This window comes from Lissotriton vulgaris, unplaced genomic scaffold, assembly GCF_964263255.1.
Source record: "Lissotriton vulgaris unplaced genomic scaffold, aLisVul1.2 SCAFFOLD_2360, whole genome shotgun sequence".
NCBI classification, from domain to species: Eukaryota; Metazoa; Chordata; class Amphibia; order Caudata; family Salamandridae; genus Lissotriton; species Lissotriton vulgaris.
The window spans coordinates 293,145-318,243 of record NW_028254721.1 but is presented as its reverse complement, the minus strand read 5'-3'; the positions used below and the strand labels follow the sequence as shown (position 1 = coordinate 318,243).

Below are 25,099 nucleotides of genomic sequence, written 5' to 3'. Positions count from 1 at the left end.
TGCGTGTAGGGTGGGGGTTGGGGGATGGGGTTTTAGTTTCCTTTCTGTTCCTATGGTGCCTTGTTTTTCTCCTCTATTTTATTTCTTCTTCTTCTCTACCTTGGGTCCGTGTCGATGTTAATCATGGGCGGGTGGCGGAGGACAGTTGTTAGGATGTGGGCTTGATACCCTTGCTGCACAATTTATGGGCCGCCATGCCGCCTGGGGGGGTTTGACATTTGGGTCGCTGGGCTAGGTGCGACTCTGTCGATACTGTTATATCATGCCTACACGGACCCGGCCTTCTTAGTATATAGTTTCTAATTTCAATTTTAACGGAACAGTTGGACTTTACTAGTCGCTGCAAAAAACTCTTAAATATAACCTTCAAAGCTCCTGGGGCGTGGTAGCACGTGATTTACAGTGTAACTGCTGAATGCTCGCTTATTGATGTTGAACTGCTATCATGTCGCCGTGTTGTATGCACCAGTGCTTAAACAGTATTCGTGGCCGGCCTGTGGGTTGTGGGCCCGTATTTGTACTTTTATGTTTGCACGAATAAAGGTTTTCAAAAATTTAAAAAAAAAAAAAAAACATCAGGAAATCTCTAAGGTAAAAAGTTGCATTATTAACTGCAGCATTTAGATTTCATACGAATATTGCACTTGCACTTTGAGTATTGACTATTTTAACTTTCTAATAATGTGATTGATTTTTACTCTTAAGTGCTTGTTGCTGTTCTTCTTAACAAGCTTTTGCCCATGTGGCAGGTTTTTATTATTATGGATTAATACAGACCAGAGTAATTTTGATTGATAAAATATCTGATAGTTAGTCGTCAAAACATCTTGGGCAACTTAGCGGATCTCTTAAGTGTCCTCTTTTATAAACAATCTGGAGGTTTTTGTTTCTTTGTTATTGTCTTTACCACATGGCACTTTATTAGTAACAGATGTAGTATAACGGGTGTAACTTATTCCATACATTTTACAGTGATCTGCATTTATCTTATTTTACATTTTTATTGTGTGAACTTTTGTGGTTCATTTGAGCCGAAATAAAGATGAATGACAGACTGTCTGTGATGAAGCGGGCTTCAGAAAATATTTTATTCTGACTCGTGGATTCAATTCCCTATAACATGAACTAATCAATTAATGAGCTGTTGCATGATTTGTTTAATTAACACAACCTAGATTAAGTTTGCACCACACTTATACACGCGGGAAACTAATTACATGTGCTATTGTTGCATTTGCAAGTCTGTTTTGTAACACATGATTAATATTGTTTTGTTTGTTATGTCTGTCCTATTGTCTTTGTCACTATTAATATGCAGCTGATCATTCATGGCATGTGCTTTTTATATGTGCTTACATGTTTGTCCTATGTTGTGTTTGTCTGTATGTGTATCATTTAATTATCTTTTTACTCTTTCAGAAACATAAAGCTGGATTACATGAAGAATGGTAGATATTAAATGTGCTGCTTTTCTGTGTGCTTCTGCTAGGTGACTTATATTAATGGGTTAACATTAGCTATGTAGGTTGAAAACAGAATGTCTTTCATTACCTGAATTAATTATTGTTTTGTGTTTATTTAAATAATAGTTTTCTGGAAAGTGACGTGAGCTAAAAGTGGCCAGTGACGCAAGCAAAAGAGGCGCAGAAAATTGATGCTTTCTGAAAAGAGGCCTGCTGTTGTTGAAAGCCACATGAGAAAACCTTATTTTGAAGTGGATGAAAAGTCCATGAACTTTTATTGTGAAATGGACTTGAAAAGAACTGCAAAAGGCACTCTGTGGAGTGGTTTGGTTGTGCCACGGAAAGCTCAGAACGGACAGGCTCAAGGTTGAAAGGAAGAGACATGACAGATTTTGTATTGCTTGAACATCTTTGCTACAAAATGTAGCAGACTAAGGAACTGTCGCCAGGATTCTGTGCATGAACAATGGCTCTGTGTAAAAGCCTGGTCTCGTGGTGGAAGATGTCACAGTTTACTGTGGCGTGAGGTGGTTTAGCCAATGGAGAGCCAGAATTCAGCTAATGGAATGTGAAAAATAGTTAGCTCAGCTTAATTTAGGGTATAAGAATAGGCTTTAGCTGCAGATTTTTTGGCTTACGCTTCTTGATTCCAGAGGGACGTTCTGCTGTCCGATGAATACACGTTAGGAAAGGTAACTTTTAAGGACTTTGTTTCCAGGCGATGAGGGTAGAGTTAGTTAGGTTTTGGAAATGCTCTTTTTCACTTATTTCTGCTAATGAATAATATTATCTTGAATTAAGCTCTCTTTATAAATGCTGAATAAAACTTTCTTATGACTTTTTCTAATGTTTGCTTGATAAAGTTCCAAACCTAAGTTTTCTTAAATATGTTTTAATAAACTTTTAAAATGACAAGCTGGGTTTGTTTATTGAAAAGAGTTCAATTTCAACATATAAGATCCATTCACCTCATGATTCAGCTGCTCTGTTATTTCTATGGGCCTGGTATTGATTGGTAAGTGTGATAGTGGATTGTGACATCATTTATAAAGTATTTTAGTTGCAGCGCTGGATCATCTGTCTGGTGAGTGCTCACTGTCACTCTGTCTTTCTTATTCAACCTGCACAGACACATGTCCGTTTTAACTCTCATCAGGATTTTACAATTACACCACATTCTGCAAGAATGGGAGTTGCGGCTTCACTGAAACAATATTCATATATAACAATTTGTGGGCATTATTATAGCCAATGCTTCATTTAAATATTTCTACTAAACTTCCTAGAAAGGTTTCATTAAGGAATGCAATCATAACATATGGATGATGTATGGGACTCTTCATTCCATATACAATGGACTGCAGAAATGTTCATGAAACAATGTCTGCCCCTTCTCAGCAGGCCTTGTTCAACACAGTAAAAGATAATAGCAGCCACCTAAGTGACATTCTAGTAGAGGTCCTGGTATGCAGTAACCCGAGACCTAAGATGGCCTGCATCCTTGTTGATGTGGTGGCAACCAACTGGATCGCAACATGAGATCCGTCGGCCCATGGATCCTCTGCCGCGTGAAATATACATTTATTTTGAGCCTTAATTGCTGAAAAACTACTGAGCTAATTTACACCAATTCACAAAAAGCACACTTTTGTATCAAAATCTAGCTTTCTGCCAAATTTAGTGGAAATCCGTTCTGCTCTTTGTGCTGCAAAGGTGTATAAAGTTCCTTCGGAAAAATGTGTTTTGGAACCCTCTTTTTTCTCGACTTCTACTTGACAGATCAACTCAAAACTTCCCATGCACGAACTAGGCAAAATAAGCACTTGTTGGGAAAGTTTTGTGAAGATTTGTTCAACGCCAACGTTTTTAGCAACACAAAAAGACATAATAGACTACGGAAAAATGATCCTAACAATAACTTGGGATACATATTGATATTTATATCGATAGATAGATAGATAGATAAACAGACAGACAGACAGATAGACCGAAATTTCTCCCCAGTAAAGAAAAATGCTGCACGACGATCTTGTGACTATTTTATTTAATTGAGAAAAAAAGTGTTTGCCACAGGAACACGTTTCAGATGCTCACTCGGCCTTTGTCAACCTAAAGAGCTTAATTTCATTCACTGTTTAAATATTCTCCACATGTGTGCAATCACATTGACTTAAATGAGATACTAACTCCTTTAAGCCTTAACCTCTTCCATGCAACGGACGCCCCCTGGCTGTCTGGCGTCACAGTGGGCGTGTGCGGAGGACGACCCGGGCCGTCCGTTCCAAGCACACGTGGAATTCTTCCGCACAGCGGGGGCATTCCAGCCGCGATGAAGCGGTTATATCACGTGGGGAATTGTTCACTGTTTGCAAACACATATTAGAAACGAAAAATAAAACCATTTAAAAGCTCAACAGCAGTTTAAAATGCAGTAGTACAAATGATTAATGACTTCATTTCAGATATTCTGGTACCCATAGTACTTGAGTGTCACAAAAAGTACATTTCAACTTTCAACATGTGGCTCCATGAAGAGTGCTATTCAACATAATACCCGAGTGATATTAGTTACTTGTGCAGTCTCTCAAACGTACAATCCAAGGCTTCCAAAATACTTGTTATTTACCGCTGGTCTCAAATGATCCACAAATAGCTGCCAGAACGCTGTAAATCACAATAAAGTGCTGTTGTCAGTTACCAAGTCTCTCAATCTCACCCCTCAGCTGACAGCCTTCAGTAGTGCCCTGCAGGAAACGGCATTAACCACACGGGCTAAGCCATACTAGCCATTATCATGCATGCAGAACACCGTTTGCCTTAACCACACATATGTCTTAACGACGCATACAGTGGGTTAAGGCAGTCAGAGGTCTGGTTCCAGAGACCGGGTGGGCAGTGAGAGGAACAGGAAGGTTCGGGAGAGGAAGGACCGGGATGCAGCTTCGAAAGTAGAGCTAGGGAGGGAATGGGGCAGTTTTCAGGGGGGGTAGTTTAAAGGGCTCAGGTTAGAGGGCTGTGGTCGTTTTTAGGTCGAGCTATTATATAGCTCTGACATATTGTAGGGGAAACAAACTCTTTGACCAAGCGGATTCCAAGCGGATTACGTCCAGTTCATGTGGTGCACTCGTGTGAGATGCGCATGCACAAAACCCATCAGCCTCTCTCCAATTCGTCAAACCCATCAGACTCGCAGCACCAGACTTCACATGCACTTCATGTTATCCAGTCGTGTGAGACGCGCATAGCCTCGCACCCATTTGCTCCCAAGGAATCCCTTCCGCTCACCCCCCCCCCCCAATTCCCCCCACCTCACAAACCACCATTTGTCGCACGCATCAGACCCGCCACAGCGAGAGCTTCAGACTTCAAAGGAATGCTCTCCCCGCCCCCTTTGCGCAATGCCAGTTGTCTCTCTTACACCACCAGACATCGAAGGCTGCTGCTCCCCCGCCCCCCCCCACCCCAATGCCGAGAGCTTGTTTGATTTACTCTTCATGCTGAATGTAAAAGGTGCAACTCTTTCACGGCCGCACGGCATTACTATTACGGCCGCGCAGCCAATGCTTTTTTCCTACTTTCACCGCCCTCTTTCTATTCCCCCCTTCCCCTCCCTGCCCCAGTGATTTACACAAACAAAGCACTTCACAGAAGGAGTCCTAGGGCACCTACATTACCCTGCTAAAGCCAAACACAACTATTTCATTTGCCAAGGAGCACACCATTTGCCCTGGTGAGAGCCTTCAGCCCGATTACTTCATGGGTCACCTGCATGTGTCTTACTGCTTACAGACAGACAGTGGTAGCCGTTTGCTCTGCATTCCTGGACTGTAACAACATCGCAGCTGAGATCACGATGCAGCAACAGCACACCCACAAAAAGGTATTATAAAAGCACGTTTGGAAGTGCCCTGAGGCTATTCCCACCTGCTGCCCCCTCACAGCAGTTTAAAAGCTTGCATTTTCTAAATGTGGAAAATAAATATGTAATTAAAGTATAATGTATATATTTCTTTGGACCAAAATAGATACGAGTGCATGTTTTTAGCAATTACTCTCCCTTCCTACTCCGTCCTTACTTGCACCCGCCTCCCATTTAGAGGATGTTTTCACCCGCCCACTGCCCACGTTTATTTTGCGCCCGTCCACACAGAGGCCATTCCCACCCGCTAACTTTTGAGATCAGCAATAGACAGCATCCACTTTTCACCCTATTAACGTGGAACAAAGGCTGTGCACAAAATGGAAAACATTGCACAAGGATGCCTTTTGTCTGGCACTAATCTCCGTATCCGGCACATTTTGCTTCTTAACTGAGACAATTTGAACTCTGGAGAGCCGCTCAATGCGGAAATTCAAACCCCGGGGCCGCTGTAGGTAGTACTGAGGAGCAAAGCTGCCGTGAGTGCGTGCGAATTTTTTTGGGGAAAAAATTAGTCAGGTTATTTACATTTATACTTTATGAGTAAACTAGACGCTGTTTTATATTTAAATCAAAAATACTACCAAATCATCTCTGTTCAGTATATTTATTTATATTTTATCTTTTTGCTCTTTTCTCCTTTTTTTTCTCTTATTTCATTTCTATTGATTATACATATATTCACGAGTGAGTGAGTGCGTGCGAAGCCATTAGCAAGTGTCAGCTGGGAACAGACAACATGCGCCACTGTGGCTCTCTAAATACCTCTCTCTCTCTCTTTCTCTCTATAAACACTGCTCTCACTCTCTTTCTCTACACACCTCTATCTCTACCTCTCTAAACACCTCTCTATCTCGCTTTCTCTCCAAACACCTCTCTCTCTCTCTCTCTCTCTCTAAACACCTCTCTATCTCGCTCTGTCTCTAAACATCTCTCTCTCTCTCTCTCTCTATACACAACTCTCTCTCTCTCCCTCTCTCTATCTCTCTCTCAAAACCCTTCTCTCTATATATAGCTCTCTCTATCTCTCAATAAACCCCCTCTCTCTCGCTCTACACACAGCACCACTCAGCGCACAGCATTCCTCAACGCCACAGCATCCCTCAACGCCACAGCACCACTCAACGCAACAGCACCACTCAACGCCACAGCACCACTCAACGCCATAGCACCACTCAACGCCACAGCACCACTCAACGCCACAGCATCACTCAGCACCACAGCATCACTCAGCGCCACAGCATTACTCAGCGCCACAGCATCACTCAGCGCCACAGCATCACTCAGCGTCACTGAATCACTCAGCGTCACTGAATCACTCAGCGCCCCAGAATCCCTCAGCACCCCTCAACGCCACAGCACCCCTCAACGCCACAGCACCCCTCAACGCCACAGCACCCTTCAACGCCACAGCACCCTTCAACGCACAGCACCCCTCAATGCCACAGCACCCCTCAATGCCACAGCACCCTTCAACGCCACAGCACCACTCAACGCCACAGCATCACTCAACGCCACAGCATCACTCAACGCCACAGCATCACTCAACGCCACAGCATCACTCAACGCCACAGCACCACTCAACGCCACAGCATCACTCAACGCAACAGCATCACTCAACACCACAGCATCACTCAACGGACAAGCATCACTCAACGGACAAGCATCACTCAAAGCACAAGCATCACTCAACGCCACAGCATCACTCAGCACCACTCAACGCCACAGCACCACTGGATGCCACAGCATCACCCAGCACCCCTGAATGCCACAGCATCACTCAGCACCACTGAAGGCCACAGCACCACTGGATGCCACAGCATCACCCAGCACCACTGAATGCCACAGCATCACTCAGCACCACTGAAGGCCACAGCATCACTCAGCACCACTGAAGGCCACAGCATCACTCAGCACCACTGCATCACTCTGTGCAACCATTCAACAACTGGTTCTAATATGTTCTCTCAATGTTTCAAGCTTTTTTTACAAATGTCACAAAAAGATGTTAATATGTCACTGCTGTTCTTGGATTTTCATCACAATAAAATACACTGAACATAATCTTCCCAAAAGTTTAAGCTATTGCCATTATAAATTACAATAACTTTTATTTAAGTATTAATTCTTTAAAAAAAATAAAAGCCATTGTTATTTGTAATATTAATACATCTAAGTCATGTTAATACAACACATATTGCATTACAAATGCTATAGGTGTCACGTTTGCGAAAGTTAAAACTATTGGAATTGTAAATGACAAAGCTATTAATTTTGCTATTTTCAAAACCAACAAATAAACAAAATATTTGTCATTTACAATACCAATAGCTCAAACTTTCCTAATGCGAGACCTATTGCATTGCAAATGCTTGTTTGGCTTAGGAGCTGTTTTAGGACTCAAGGCGGGGGTCTGGGTGCCGTTTTATGCTCAAGATGGGGGGGTAGTTTTTTGGGAGTGAGAACTGCTTTAGGGATCAGCGTGGGAGGGATGTGGTTCGGTCGTTTTTTGGGCAGTTTTGGAGCTTAGGGCAGGGGGCTGAGGACAAGATAGTTTTTTGGCCTGGGGGCAATTTTAGGGCTCAGGGTGGGGGCCAGGGGTCGGGCTAGTTTTTTGGGCTGGGTGCTGTTTTAGGGCTCAGGGCGGGGAAGTGGGAAGCTTTTGGTGATGGGGGCCAGGGTTTAGGGTGGGGGGGGGGTCAGGTTGTTTTTAGGGCTGGAGCGGGGTGCCTTGCAGGGCTATGGGGCGTTTTTTAGGGCTCAGGGCGGGGGGGTGATATTTGTCATGTCTTGCCTTTACCAATCATGCCTTTACAACGAAATTCGTTGTAAAGGCATGCAGGGTATAGGCCATGGTTGAGACTGCGTGGTTTAGGCAAGCATTGTTGAGGTATGCGTTGTTCTATCATACAACTGTGCCTAGCTCCGAGCAGCCTCAATGTTTAGGAATGTTGTGGTTCTCTTTAACACCTTAGCTGCTTTGGAACGTCCAGCTCCAGTGCTGAACGTTCCATTGCGCAGGTGCAGTGGAACGTCCAACGGCCGACGGGAGCACTCCCGAGGTAGTGGTGCCGTCGGCCGCTGGACGGGCGCAGCGCTTAAGGGGTTAATTAAAGATCTGATTACAGATAATTACTATAAATGTTCACATGATATACTTGACCATCAGGTTCAAACTAAATTATTTTTAAGGATATTTGCCCTTCATCTGTATGGTTGTGTCCAATCTGAAAAGCTGTATATCACTACTTGGGCTCCTTCTCTCCTCTTTTTAATTTGGTCAAGACAGTGTAGATGTATATGGTAGGATTTGAATGAGCTCAAGAGTCGATGTGAGACCCTACTATACAATTCAGGATTGTTAATGAGGCAGATAGTAAGAGGTGCCAATTAATTAATGTTGTCTTGCACTTTAAAGAGGTGTGCCTTTAATTTATGATTGAATTGAATTAGGGTAGGTGCGTTCTGATGTCGGTTGTGATTTTGTTTCACATGCTGGATGGGTTGATTAAGAAGTAAGTGACTTTTTCACTCTTGAAACAGTCTGCTGCCTCCACCCTCTAAAAACACTTTGCTTACAGATACGCACACACACTTCCATACATGATACTGTTAGCTGTGCTTTTTTTGAAAGAAAGAAAAAAACAGATAAGGGCTTGGAGCTGGCACCATCAGCCTTCTTGGGAACACACACATGAAAGCTTCACAAGCCACAAATTTTAAGAGTCTTGATAAACTTGAAAAAACACCATCACTGAAAATAACTTTCAGCAGTCTAATCTCCATTCAAATCTACTTTTCGCCTATACACCAACCACAAAAATAATTATTTAAGAACAGGATGTGTACCAGGATGCACAACATGACAAACAACTCTTCTTTGGAGGGCGCTAGGTGGTGCACAAGCAAGACAGCCACACTAGTGTGAGGCTCCTCCAGCCCGGTGAACTTATCTTCACAATTATCCTGCCAATTGGAATTGTAGACGGTGTGTGAGGTTCTCGACTGCAGGATTTGGGCTAGCTGCCGACTTGAAGCAAGAATCAGAAGATTTGAGTCGCCCCTGCTCCCGTTCTGGAGTGACAAACTCGCCCGGAGGAGAGGGCGGAGCTAAACATTGGCCCGATTCGGCCCCGGCAGCTAGTGGAGGCCGCGGCTGCACACGCGGTATATGGGCCGTGTTGTGTGATTTGAACTGAGGAGGCGGAGATTTCACCCCGAGACCCCACACGAGGATCACAACGGATAGTGGCTGGTGGCGGAAGCCTCTGTTCGCCGGGGGCCGTGGAAGAACGGTGCTACCTGCACAATCGAGGGAGGCGAAGGTGAGGGGGGGACGATTTCCCGCTGGCGAGCGAGCTGGGCCTCACAACGGAGTGGAGTACGGACCCGCCGCTGTGCCAGTGGAAGATTCTGCAATCGGAGAGGCGCTGCGGTGTGCGCAATGTCCCCGCTGCCTCCTGATTTGGATGTGCAGTGCCGCGGCCGGGCAGAGTCATCTTGTTGGTTCGGGAGCATTGGGTGTTGCTGGCGTGGGCATCCGCTGTACTTGAGACCCTGACCTGCAGCACCCGGCCCGGCGGCTGCCTGCGGACCTACACTGAGGTACAGGGAAGACGTGTGGAGTTTCTTCCACATGGATTTCTGTACTATTCACTTATTAAATCCTCCAGTCTTTCACACAAAAATCCCCCCCCCTCTTTTTCTTTTTATACATAGTCGCAACTATATTCCGCCCATATCGGTCCTGACCTATTACCAGCACAAGACCAGTCGCTTTGGACTTTTTCCACAGGGATGTTCACTAATCGGGGATAGTTTGGGTTTGTTATTACTAGATGAAACCCGGCGCTACGAGTGTGTTAAGCAGTATTATTCTTAGTTTTGTACGGTCGCTTAGTTGACCAATTTGCACAATGTCCAGTCTGAGTTCTGCCATTGTTACAAACATTATTAGAATTGTACCCATACGTACGAGCAGACTTTGGCACAAAATATATAACCACACCAAGCACTCGAATTCTTTCTATTTAGTCTAGTTATCTAGATTCAAAGTTGCAATATTTAGACAGCTTTGGGCATCACACCAGCACCGATGTCTCGGCATTGCCCTGAATGGCCACATTAGGTGTTTGATACTCGCTAATTGTGTACTTTCTCCCCAATCTTTTATGGGACCTCGCCTGCTACAGCGCGTCTGGACTTCCCTGGCCGTTGCATAGAAATATCTACAGACACCCTGACTGGGTCGGAATTATCACCAGTCGTGGGGTAAGCCTATGCTCTATCTTTCACAGTCCTCCTTATCGCTACTTTTAGCTGATTATGTTTTCAAGGATCTAGGTATGTAGTCAGCATGCCTTTTTTGTGGTATGGAAATAAGAGATTTTCACCTTTTTTCTGTTCTTTCCTATATAGCTGGGCATTGAAGTTGTGAGTTAACACTATTGGGTTACTCCTTTTGAAACGGGCTCTGTGGGTTTTCTCTGTACCCCTTTCCTCCTCACGCGTGGGGGTGGTAATTATCACTTATAAAAAAAAAATTGAAAAAATTATAAAGAATGAATACAATGACACCTTAACTTTGTTTCAATTATGTTTGAAAAATTCGTATCTTTGCAATCAAAAAGTACTAATGTGTCCTTAAATTCAGTAGTAATCAGTATATTTTATCGTCTAAAAAATGTGTTTGATCGAAACCGTTTAAAGGCACACATTTCCTCAAATTATGTCACTAATAATGTGCTTCTTCTAGACGCTCACAATATGGGTCCCTTTCTCGTTCATTCACCGTCTTTTTTCTCTTAAGCATTCCTATCCAGGCAACTATCAGCTGGTACATGTATGGTACATGTCATTATGATTTTGAATAATTTGAATAATTTGTTTCCAAAACAATATAACTGGTATGTGGCTTTCACTCTACATCCATTGGATTAGAGTTGTATTTGACATTCTGGCTCAATTAGCCAGTTAAGGTTTTTTTTCTCATTCTGTTTGTCCAGCCCTGAAGATTTGGAGTGCACTCCACTCCAATGAAACACGTGTCGGCTGGCGCAATAAAACACAAGTGCAATATATATCGACTGCCCTTCCTCATTGTCTCTGAGAACACTAAAATGATATCAACGATTAATATTTATTGTGTGAGCACAGGTTTTGTCTCTCAGGGAAGACGTGTGTAATGCTGTAGGCGCAACTTTGTCCCCCTGACTGACTATATGCTGATGTGCTCCGTGGAGTTGCACCAGGCTGTGATGGGGAGCCTCGGGCCACTATGCTGCTGAGCGAGATGCTGGGGAGGAGGGGCGGCAGCATTATCGCACTTGCCTTTCTTGTGGTTGGGGAGAGCTGTAACATAGTCCTGGGAAGACAGGAGCCTACAAGCTCTTGCAACAGTGATCTTCTTAGGACAGATCCATAAGCCTCCCCCCTGTGACGAACCGCATGCCTGCTGGAACTGGCCTTTTTTAGGTTTCCTGATACACGGCTGCGCTGCGGTGCTGAGAGGTGGCTGGGTTTGCTGCACGCTGGTGTGGTGGCCTGACCCTGTAAATTTGGGACATTGCTATCTTGTGACCATTGCCCCGGTGCTAACCTCTGGGTAGTGAAGACTGATTTATGACGGGCTGACCGGAGCGCATACGACTTACCGGCTGTGTGGCTCTGAACTGCGTTAAGCTGGTGCTTTATTAGTGGTGATTCACGGACGGTGCAGTGGAGGTCACACCGCTGGAGGGTGGGAAGAGAACACGCGGAGGGAACGCACACCCGAGTTTCACCCTTGTGGCATCATGGGCAAGCCGGATACCTGACAGCCGAAGCTGAACTTTAAAGCTGGGAAACGAGGTCCCAAGACCCCGCAGGATGACCTGGAACTTGACTGAAGAAATGAGGTTCGGGGGATAGGGGGGGCCGCTACGCAGGCTGTTGACGTGCAGAGTATCCTGCAAGAGGTCCGACAAGGCTTTGCCACCATTGTGGACAAGGTGGATAGAATGTCGTCCCGTATGGACGCCATAGCACACAAGCTAGAAGGGCATGAGGATCGTTTAAAAGAAACTGAACAACGCATCTCAGAATCTGAGGACACAAATTCCAGACACACCACCTGAAGATTATTGCTGCGAAGAACGAAGATTTAGAAACGCGCAGCAGGTGCAATAATATACGCATTTTAGGAATACCTGAATCAGCCAACACAGGAGGGATGGAGGAATATGTTGAGAAAATGTTGTTGACCACTGTCGGAGCGGAATACTTCTCCAGTCCATTCACTGTCGAACGATCTCACAGGTCCCTTGGGCCGCGGCCGGCAATACTCCACGTCCCAAGACTTTTGAATTACAGAGACCACAACGTGGCCCTACGTGCTACAAGAAGTAAACAGACCCTGTCATATGACGGGACGCATTCTCCATTTATCCCGACTTTACACCCATGGTACAGAAAGAAAGGCGCAAGTTTATGGACGTCAAGAAAAAACTGCGAAAGGCACAAATTGACTATGCGCTATTATATCCGGCACGCCTTAGAGTTACGCACCAGGGCAAGCAACGGTTTTTTACTAAGCCAGAGCAGGTGGAAGACTTTCTCAAGCATGTGAGAAGAACGAATCGCTCGGAGGGAGGTACAACGGCTTCGCAGCAACCTTTATCAACAGGAGCAGAAGACGACTCGCAATGAGAGAATACTTGCTACTTATGGACACAATAATAGGGACTTGAGACAAAATAATCGCTTAATAACAGTTCCTAACACAGGGGGACACATATTTTGATTGAATGATGATCCAAATGAGCAATCTTTACTGCATACCGGGCACCCTCTGCCCCCTAGGGCCAGGCTGTTCCACCTGCGACGGGCTCTTTGGGCGAGAGGTATCTGTGTTGCCTCGTAGACATGGCCCCCAGAGGAAATGCCCCCAGGATTGTCCACTGCAAACTGCTTGCAGGGACTGAAGTACTTTTCTTGTTTGAGTTGGGGTTGGGGTGGGACGGGAGGGAGTACAGTACTGGCAAGTTGGGGCTGCTTCAGTGGGTGGGGGAGAGAGGGAATTGTTTTGCTCTATGTATGCTAATTTTACATCAGGCCGCCATCCTCTATAGTTCAGGGAGAGGAAAGGGCGGGTTAATAGTTGAACATCCTGAGCGAACTGAAGTATTACGCTGTAACACAGTGCATGGGTTGGACTGCATTTTTTGGATACCATGCGAGGTAATAGCAGATGTCCAGGAGTAATTGAATGTTGTCTTGTGGAACGTAAGGAGATTGGGAGATGAGAGGAAGAAACACCAAATTCTATCATACTTGGATAGACACAGGACACACATAGCTATGCTGCAGGAAACACACTTCACACTCGAAAAGCCCAGTAACTTTGCGAGCAAATGGGCGGCACATAGAATCTTTTCCTCTTATTCCTTCGATTCGAGGGGTACAGAGATACTTATTAGGAAGCAAGTACCCTTCCACCAAGTGAAGGACACTTGGGACTCGCAGGGTCGTTACTGTCTGGCATGGGGACTGCTGGGAGTGACCTCTGTCACTCTGGCCTGTTGCTATGGGCCTAATGTGGATGACCCGCACATCTACACCACACTGTGGGGCAAGATATTTGATGTAGGCTCCAATCACATTTTTTGGGGGTGGTGATTTTAATTTTACGCTTATCCCCGGCCTGGACAGATCGAACACTGCCCCTCATCTCTACACCTAGGCACGCACAACCCTCTGTGACACCATTACCACTTATCACCTGATCGATGCCTGGAGACACACCCACCCGCACGCACAGGAAGGAACGCATTACACCGCATAAGCCGCTTCCTGGGCGAGACTGGACTATTGGTTGGCGTCCCACGGGCTAGGCCCTGCAACCCGAGTGCAAGACCTGGCCAGAACGTATTCGGACCATGGCCCGGTAAAGCTCACGCTGTCCTCTTCGGACTTTGGCGTACCATCTGGCAACTACACGCCTCCATGTTGCTGGACACGGTTTTTCAAGAAGAGCTGCGTGAGGAAGTGCAGGACATTTTTGCACGCAATAAAGGGTCGGTGGACAGTGTAGAAATCATTTGGGAGGCATTCAAGGTGACACTTCGCGGGTTCTGTTCTGCATATCAAAAGGGTCTGGGGTGCTTAAAGACATAACTAATTTGTTACGTAAACTGGAGGTAGAGCTTAAATCGATGGAAGCGGAATTGGCTTTGAAACCGAACGGCTCTAAGCAAGCGAAGTTTAGGGAAAAGCTCATGTAGTATATGGACACAGCAAAGAGGGAAACGAGGTTTCGGAGTAGATACTGGGTGGCCCGATGCTACGGAGAAGGGGAGAGACCAGGTAGTGCACTGGCACTTACGGTCAGGAAACCTCGCTACACTAACTATGTATTGGAAATAGGGGATCTGCAGGGGGTGGTCTATCGGGACACAGCCAACATCCTTAGTGCATTTACACACCATTATAATCACCTTTACAGCACAATTAGGATTGATGATTTAGACCTAGAGGGCTATCTCGGAGATGTTGAGCTAGGATGGCTACGCGATGTGCAACGTAAATTCTTGTGTGCTCCATTTGAGCTGGACGAGGTCAGGGATGCCATTATGAGCATGCAATCAGGGAAGGCCATGGGAACGGACGGCATCCCTATAGAGTTCTACAAAACGTATATTGACCTCATGGCTCCTATTTTACGTGAAGTGTATGAAGAATAGCTGGAGGTGGGTTGCCTCCCTGCATCCATGAGGGAGGCTCTTATAATTTCACTATTGAAACCAGGGAAATCGCCCCAGCAGTGTGACTCCTATAGGCTTCTCTCTCTGCTTAATTGTGACGCCAAAATACTGGCCAAACTAGTTGCCACCCGCTTGAGCCTGTTGATGGAAAATGTGATCCTTCCTGATCAGTCGGGCTTTGTGCCCGGAAGAGCCACATCCCACAACTTGAGGACACTCTTTGCTGTCCTTAATAATGTTTCTCCCGACCTGCCCCTGGCTGCTGTCTTTTTAGATGCCACCAAGGCTTTTGATTCAATCGAGTGAGATTACATATTTGGGGTAATGCTGCGTATGAGGTTCCCACCCCTCTTTCTTTCATGGATGAGACTATTAAATCACTTACCTGTGGCCAAGGTGCTCATTAATGGTCACACATCCCAAGCATTCTCAATCACTAGGGGTGCTAGTGCCCCTGCTTTTTGCCATTGCAGTAGAGCCGTGCGGCAGCACCACAATGATAAAGCTTTGCGGTGTAATATGCGCCAATTACTCATATCCCTCTACGCAGACGATATCACCCTATATATTCGGAACCTGCAGGAAAACTTGAATCCGTTCCTCCAGGAGTTTATAGTCTTTGGGAAACTATCAGGGATCCAAATCAATTAAGGGAAGTCTTGTATTTTTCTGTTGACGGCATCAACAGTTCGCTTTCCATTGGATTACCCCTTAGAGTGGTGTGACGAAGAGCTGCGTTACTTGGGGATACATGTCACCAGGGATAGGGAAGAACTCATGCGTTTGAACTATGGCACTGCCATGACCCGAATAGCGGATTGTGTTACCCGCTGGATTGCTCTGCCTCTGTCCATGGCGGGTCGAGTGTCCTTAATTAAAATGGTGGTCCTTCCTCAGTTGCTTTATCTATTTATAAACGTTCCATACTACCCTGGGAGTTGCTTCTTTGAGACACTCAGGTCGGAGTTGACGCATCTTGTATGGGGGGGCAAACAGACGAGATTGCAATGGAACATAACTATTAGACCATACTCACAGGGCGGGTTCAGTATACCAAATTTCGAGCTCTACTACACTAACGCACAAGCTCATTATGCATGGTTCTGGGTGGAACAGCTGAGGTACATGCCGCAGGATGCGGCCGAGCATTGGCTCGCGCACCCTATTCCAATAGATAGAGTGATTTATGACACTATAAACCCTATGGATAAGATGCCGACCACCATTACGTGCACGATAACAGCATGGCAGCGCATAGGGCGCATATTAAATATCCCCATGCTATATGCTCCATACTTACCCTTCACGTATCACCCGAGCATGCCTCTTCTCCAGGAAGGGCTATTTCACAAGTTCAGACAACGCACAAAATTTCGTACATGGGGGGACCTATACCAGGTTCCGACCTGCTGAACATATGTTGCAGGGTATGCAACAAACCCCACTAGACGTTTTCCTGTACATCCGGCTTAGACAGGGGATCCGATTTCTTACCCCAAACTTCCCAGAGGAGCCATAGGAACTAGCCCCACTACAACTGATGCTTAAAAATGCAACGGCTAAGCGCCTTGTCTCCCGGATATATCAGACGGTACACACGCAGAGGGAACTGCCAGCTCCAACATCCCGCTCACGATAGGGTGAGGAATTGGGCTTCACCCTAGCAGATGACCAGTGGGAATACTGTTGCTTGCAGACAGAGTGTGTCGGCAGCAGCATGCTTCGTATGATACATTATAAGTACCTGCACAAACTATATTACACACCATCCAAATTGCATAGGTACCACTTGAGAGACTCGGGACAGATGTGACAGGTGCCAAGCTCCTGGAGCAGATTTTCTGCACTTCAGTTGGGAGTGCCCAGGTGTGAACGAATATTGGACACAAGTCTTTGACGCTCTGACACTAATGACAAATACGATCATAGAGCCCTCACCATTGATGGCCTTACTCAGCTATGTCAAACCATTGCAGGCAATACACCACAAATATGTCGCCCTTGCACTACTGATGGCTAAAAGAAGAGTGGCCTGTCGTTGGGGCACAGGGCGTGCACCCAAATTCAAGGACTGGATTACCGACTTGGTGACATGCCAGGAAAGGCTCACCACATATGCTGAGATGTTACCTTGTACCTCTAGGTCCAGAGATATCTGGGCCCCCTTGACATGCTACCTACTGGCCCACCCACAGGAGACATCAGCACCCGATGCAGTGAGAGGCACACATTAGCAGAGTAGAAGCGCGCGCGACGGGTGTTGAGATATTTCTCTTGACATAAAAGAGATGGTAATAGGGATCCAAGTAATAGGTTACACAATATGAATTGTATCAGCAACTGTACAACTAAAGGAAATAATAGGAACTGTAGCAATGTGTTTTTTTGTTTTATAATTGCAAATGTTGTATGCTCTACCAATGCATTTCCGTTTGATGCGCGATAATCCACTGACAGCGTGATGTATTTGGATATGTAACATAAGTAAGACTGATGATGTATGAGCCAAAAGTGCAAGAAAGCCAATAATGTACTGTAAATTGTCGGTATTGATGCTCCGGATGTTCTTTGTTTAATTGAAAACAACGAAAAGAAGTTTAATTTAAAAAACTCTTCTTTCCCAACAAAAAGGAAAATAAATCATGAAAACAAAGTGAGAATTTTCCATTATAGGCACTGTTGTCTACACTAACGTAAAACACCTTCCAGAATGCCTAAAGTGGCAATGGGCTTGCAATGAATGAATGTGCAACATCCAGCAGGTCAATTTTATATCACAAGAAAAATGCATATACTATTTCAAATTCTAATTGATGAACTGTAATATTTCTCCCAAAAACAATCATATTCAAATAGGTGGTTCTTTTGCCCCACTCAACAAGAATGGAAAATAATGGCATGTGAATCGCCATGCTAAGTGATTTTAACAGAAGTCGGTAGACTCACAATTTTCGCAACTCTGTCTTCAGTTCCTCGCTGCCACATCCAGTGGACACTTTGGCTTGGTTCAGAACTTCATCAACAAAAGGCTTAGCAAATTTCACCAAGACGTTACTGCAAAGACAGAGGCCATGCTTGTCCTCTTTCATTTGGTCTTTGGTGTAGGGCACTGGCAGACTGGAAAGTTGATTCACAAGAGTAGAGAGAGAAAGTCCGACTGAATACGCTTTCTTGTCACCGAGTTTCAGCAGCACTGGAAAAAAGAGCACATTAGAAGCCAGGCTTTCCAAACCGCTACATCTCATTTAATGTTTAATGTTAATCAATATAACAAAATCTCCATTGCTGGGTGATCAAACATTACTTAACATTCGATGACATTGTTAATGTTTTCAAGTTCATAAACTACAATCTAAATCAATATCCAAGTAGCAAATGTAAACCAAATCAATAAAAGTACTTGTCTTCAACAGAAAAACAAAGTTAACATTTTCAGGTACACATTACACGTTTACCAGAAATATGATTCTGCAAACATAAAAAGACATCAGACAAAATATTTTAAGTTAATGAAGCTAAAAAAAACATGTCTACTACAAGCTCCAGACACTGGAATAAAAACGTATATATTAGAAATTAATCAGCTAAACTACGTTAGGAAATTCTTGCTAATTGTGAACAGTCAATCATAAAATGGAGGCACAAAAACAGTGTAACTAATGGAAAAAAATTACAGTTCAAACTTGGGGAAATTAAGATAGCAAATTGCATTGATTTGCAATAAGGGCATGGTATGCCATCCCGCTGTAATCAACTGCCTCTTTCTGGTGCCGCTGTGATCAACTGTCCCTTTATGGCAGTCGCAAACAGCCAATTTTTTTTCTTGTAAACAAAATGATCTCTTGAGTCTAGTGGGCATTTCCAGTGCACTGAGTGGTGCAGATCAGTGGCTATCGCCTCAATTTAGCTCACCAGAAAATATTAAATCCAGATGGCGGGTTGAGTTTACTGGGAGAGAGGCCATGACAACTCAGATTCGATTCTGAGAGCGAGCCTGCGCAAAGGACACTTCTTTTGCAAGGAGACCTCTACCCCCACTGGAGTTCACTGTTAATGGGATCTATTTAATATGCTCAGCACATAAAAAACTAAAAAGGGTGGATATTGGTTTTATCAGAGTTTATGATCACAAAGAAAATGTTTCAAGCTTGGCAACAAATGTCAACAAGTTGACTCATAGCATTGAGCATATTTATTATGCTCTCTTCTGTATATGCTTAAAGCTTGACTTCATCTCCAGCTATTCTATCTCTCTGAAATAATGCTTCAAAATAAATCACTGCAAAAGTATATCTAACATCTCCTATGACAGATATTTGATGCTACCCATTCTACATGCAATTGTGTCAAAGGTTCATTATAGGATTCAGGAACTATATCGACCAGGACAGAAGGGAGCATGCTATAGCAGAATTTTAAGACCTCTATTACATATTTACATAACTACTTAATGGTTATTCTTAATTTAGACATTTTTAAAGTAACTGTAAGAATTAGGATAGAAATATTCACTTCTCCCTGTGTTTGAGCAAAAATGTAGTCCAATTAGTTCTTTCAAGTAATTGTTATTATACATAGTTGTTATTTGGAAAAATTGAAAATCACATAAAAGAAAAAAAAGCAGTTAAACCTTTTCCTTAAAGGTTACAGAAATTCAACAATGTGACAACCTGGAATGAACTGCTTCTTGCTCATACCCACTTGAGATCAAGATTGAAGAGCCACACTGGGTTGGATTCATAAAGGTAAGGAGATACTTGGGAACGATGACAATTGTCAGTTTTATAGTGCAATAGTGCAGTCTCACGATTATATCAATTCATTGACATTTGAGAGTATTGAGAAACTCGGATTCAAATTCCAATTTCAGAATCTTTACAGTTCTACAGACTATGTTCAGAAAAGTCACCCATGTTATTTACTAGCTTTCCATTAATCTGTCCTCATATTAGATATTGAAAATCTTTTTGATAATAGCTGGTATATAGGCAGCAAAAGAAGTTCATCTTTTATGCACAATAGTGGTCTCTAATCTTACATGAATTATGTACAGGAATGTTGCTGATCTTTACCGTAGGAGGTCTTTTTTATTATGGAAAGAAATTAATTGGCAGACTTTTTTTTGCTTCTTTTGATATTTTTAAAGTATTTAGGTGGAAAACCTTTCATACCAATAAACGCATTCATTAACTAATAAAAACAAAAGAGGACTGCGATGACAAATCTGATAAAAGTTTCATAAAATGTACTTGAATACAAATATGTACAGAAAATAGAGAAACACGTTGATGCAAAAGCGTCCCAGGAATACAGTATAATAAGACCCATTTTTTAATTTAAAGATTTGATGTAGCTATAAACATTGTAAAGTATTTTGAAAAAGGATACCTGTTTGCAGAGGCTGAATCAAAAGTAAAATGATCTTGGATATGTCTTCCCCAGTGGCATCTTCGATCTGTTCAAGTAATCCCAGTAAAAGCTCTTTCGGATTACAAATCTAAAAGGAGTACAAATCATAAATATATTTTGTGATCCTGTGTCTAAATGTTAAGACAGACAGTACGCTTCACATAAAGTATGACAGAGACTTTGATAATTTAGTTCAGCTTAAAGAATATCAACTCATAGGCTAGCATGTAGAATTTTAATGGGCACTGGATAAAATTAATAGGATGGTAGATGTTAAGACTAGGCAAGCAAAAACAAGCATTTACAATGCAACGGTCTCGCCTTTGAAAAAGTTAGAGCTATTGGCATTGTAAATGACAACATTTTTATTTATGTGTTGGTTTTGAAAACAGATAAATAAATGGCACTGTCATTTACAATGCCAATAGCTTAATCTCTGGCAAATGCCACACACAAACACACAGACCCACACAGAGTCCCATACATACCTACAGAGCCACACGCAGAGCCACACACACACACAGAGCCACACACAGCTACAGACACACACACACACACACACACACTTCATCTACCCACTAAGTCCATCCACCTAGCCACCACTCAACTCCATTCATCCACAGACTCCATCCACCCAAGCACACCTTGTCAATGGTAGTAAGCACTATATAAATACAGTTACAAAACAATACATAAAACGACCTTGTGCAAGTACATGACACCTTAACGAACCACAATCAGTTGCTCTGCCTTGGTCCAGGCGTAAAAGCCAGTCGAGGCCTAAAAATAACAACAGCTGGTAACAGTAAACCAGTGAATGTCACGGACACTCCCCCAAGCTGTGTTTTTCAAACCCCCTGAATGTGCAGTCTATGCCATACAAAGTATTTTCTGAGAAACCCAATGTTTTAACGCTACCCGGAATTTATTCAGACATTACTCTCGGATTTACCCTGTAGACAATGGCACATGGAAGACGGGGTCACCGACGACAAGCCCCTTTCTATTGAGGTCACAACTGAGTTTTTCCATGAATAAATGTAAACAAAGACTGCTCCCAAATCATAACCCAGATACAACTGAACGTGAACTCTGTGGAGAAGGCGCCGCCGATTATGGAAACTAAAAGCCACAACCCTAGTTTCTTTGGTGTAAAATCATCTGCCTCACGAGGTATGGAGCACGGTGGAAGAGACGGAAACAATTTCATAATATGATACCCAATACCCGATCCGTTGGCAGCCGCAAATTCTAAACCGCATCACCCCACAAAGGGAAACAACAACAACAAAGGGCCAACCTAAGCTTAGACACTTACTTGCTGCTGAGGAAGGGCGAGGAAAACACTAGGCGCGTTTGAGCTCCCGGCAGGCATTTCAGGGGGAGAGAGACCAACCGATCCCGGCAGCAGCGCCGAGGCCGGGGACCCTAAGGGGGGGTTTGCAGAGTTGGCCAGAAAGCCGTGCTACCTCCCACTTGTGAGCAATACCCTCTCCCCCCCATCAGCTCGCAAGGGGTAGGGGTGCAACATGTGGGGGAAGAGGAAGAAAGTCGAGCCTTGCTGCTCCGCATCCCCTGGAGAGGCAGGAACGTGTGGGTAGGGTGGCGAAATCCTGCTAGTGTGGCGCTTGGGGAACACTGCGTTGGGCAGTCCAACTTCTGTCACTGTTTCTGTAGAGTAGATCCCGGCCGCCCTGTTGCATGGTCTTACTCCTTGTCCAGCGTTCAGGGGCTGGCGGCGGGGCCTCGTGCAGTGAGGTAGCCACGTGCACTTTATCGCCAGACCTTGCCTTGCCCAGCCCATAACTTGGTTCAGTCCTGTTGTTTCAAGACCTTTACCATACGGTGTACCATGGTCATTCCGGGGTGGCGGAGTGCACGGGTCCGGGGTGATGCCGCATGCCCTGCAGCAATAATCGGACGGTCCCTGTAGGGGCCGGGTTGGGGCGAGCGTTGCGCACGGTCTCTTTTGCCTGGGGGGGGGGTGCGTTGGAGGGTTTAAGCAGCCCGGTGCAGGGGTTGTTTGCAGTTGTGGGTAGGCCTCCCGGAGACACAGGCTGTCCAAGCCAGGAGGGGGGGCAAGGGACGGGCCACCCCACACCCCCTCCCGAATTTCCAATATAGATTTCCCGTTGCAGTCCTCAGAGCAGGGCGTATCCCGATCGAGTCAGGACTGCTGAGTGGGAGCTGCCGTGGCCATGTGGGCTGTGCGTAAGCACGCCCCGCCACCTACCACCCACCCGCTCCCAACCCCAAACGCCCACTAGTTTCACGCCTGTGTATCTGGATGATCTCCACCTTAGGGTGTTTTCTTCCTCAATGGGTGGAACTGTTGTCAAGGCTTCAGTTAAGTGTGTTCCCGGCATTTTCAGCAGCGCGACGGTGCAGAAAGAGCGCAGAGTGGAGAGCGTTCAACTGAAGACTTTTCAGTCCCGGGTTCAATCCCGGGTTTAGGCAGAAGAATTAGGATGAGCAAGAAGTCACCCATTTTAGCAAAAAACATAAGAAGTATTCAACTACTTTAGACACTTAATTTCTGCTGAGGAAGGGTGAGGAAAACACTACAGCCAAGATGTGCGGTGACTTCAGGGCTGTGTGAGATCATCTGCACGGTAAATGTTGATTAAATGCAATCTGGCTGTGCATGCGCATCAGTGCATTACAGCCTGTAGTAAAAACGTGACTTGGGTGAGCAAGTTGTTTTTACACTGGCCTCAGCTGGAATCTGTGCAAAAGTTATTTATTATTTTTAAGCATATCACCCTCTTGAAATGTAATTTTGAAAAAGCTATTACAATTTGAGAACAAGCACTCACCCAAGGACGATTTCTGGACGATTTCTTCCGGCGGGCGGCGGTCAGGGGAAATGAGTAAACGCCTACCTCCGAATGACGCAGAGAAAAGGGGCGGGACTTAAAAAAAGACCCAGAAACGCCCGCGAATCGCATCCTGACGGGGAAAGAGTGATTGACAACCTTTTCTTCCAATGGCTAGCCTCCATTTATGGAGCTAGCCAATGGAAGAAGGGGCGGGTTCAAGTCCCTAATACTGAGATAACATTAAATTTCGCCTGCGCGAGCACTGCTGCGCAGTGATACGGCCAGGCGAAACCTAAAAATGACTAGACTGGCAAGACAGTGACCTCATGTGCTAAGCTGAGATGTACTGGGTGAAGTTTCAGCTGTATACCCACTGAACCACGTTTTAAAATTGATTTTGTACATATTTACACTGACTGTTCGACAACACTCCTATCAAGTAATTGTTAGGGCAAACGAAGGAAGTTAGAATTGTAGAAATGGCTTGGATCATTCCTTAATTTTCAAAATAGCAAAGAAAGATTTTTTTTAATAACTGTTAATTGAAATTTATAAAAATATACAAAATCATAGGTCACATTGGTCATTGCTCAAGTAAACTTTTTATCTGACTCAACTAAAAGATGTACAGTAAAGAAATCAACACAAAACCAAAACATTTTAAGCTCTCCAAGTGCAAAGCTTCATTGTTGCCTAGGCGAAGACATTAGCAGAACATTTGACTTCAAAGAAGTTAGCAAAACCTTACAGCTGAGGCACTCCTCAAAGTTCAATAAGATTTGTAATTTAGAAGCAGAACAATTCATGCACCAGTGTGATTGCTGACAGGTGTGCCATGCACTCCAAGCCATCCCCATCTGCAGTATTTTCTTTTCTTTAGTTCAGCACAACTGGAAGTTGCCCAAGAGCAGAAGAGGCAGTGATACCGAGCAGTGTGAATTTAAAACAAAAGACATAGACCTCACTGATAAAGATTTAGCAAAGATTTGTAGGGACAACATGCCCCATATTGGCAGACAGAGTGTTCTAGTCAACAGCATTACTGATTTGGCACTTACATTTATGCTCACCTTCAACCTCAATGACTATATTTTAATGTATAGGTGCCCATTAGCATAGGTTATAAACTCACATCTCAAACATCTATTAAAGGAAGAGGTCAAATTTGATCATTTGTACCCTCTGTTTTGTGCGGCATAAACATTTTGCTATTGTCTTAAGAAAAATTGTTTTAGTATTACTCCCTGAAAGAAAATGCCCAATTGAACTAATTCTTCAAGCGTTTACCCAGGTTTACTCTGATCTTAATCTCTATTCTTTTCAGATAATATTTTTCTGCTATAATGATAAACTGTGTATTAATCTGAAAATTAACTACTCACTTATTGAAGGTACTAATGCTTTTTGATTTTCAAATTAAAAGTTTAAAATGTTTTTAAAAATGGGCCAGATTCATAAAAAAGATAGTTGAGTTAGTGTGGCTTTCTTGCTCAAATTGCTTACCTTAGGAGTGCAAAACCACTTTTGCCATGCACAAAGGATTTACTCACACAAGGATATTCTCCGGAGTAAATCTATTTTCACAGGCTGACACTCCGCATTCCAGGGTTGGATTACACTGCGAGTGTGTGTACACCCCAAAAGTAAACAATTGTAGTTGCTTACAAACATCTTTCTGAACCATTACCATCCTGCTGAAAATGTATAATAAATTCCTCACAGCAATATGAGTAATGCCTCTCCATGAGG

General features: G+C 44.2%; 1 protein-coding gene across 3 annotated transcripts in view; it reads right to left on the bottom strand.

The window, feature by feature from the left end:
• Nucleotides 1-25,099, bottom strand: part of LOC147659452 (glomulin-like) — a 182,275-nt gene that overhangs the window by 58,081 nt on the left and 99,095 nt on the right. For all 3 annotated transcript variants that reach the window (XM_086951748.1, XM_086951749.1, XM_086951750.1), the window contains 2 exons: nucleotides 20,511-20,619; nucleotides 18,069-18,315 (listed from right to left, as the gene is read on the bottom strand). In XM_086951748.1, coding sequence (XP_086807874.1) covers nucleotides 18,069-18,315; nucleotides 20,511-20,619 — 356 coding nt within the window. The remainder of the gene's footprint in view (nucleotides 1-18,068; nucleotides 18,316-20,510; nucleotides 20,620-25,099) is intronic.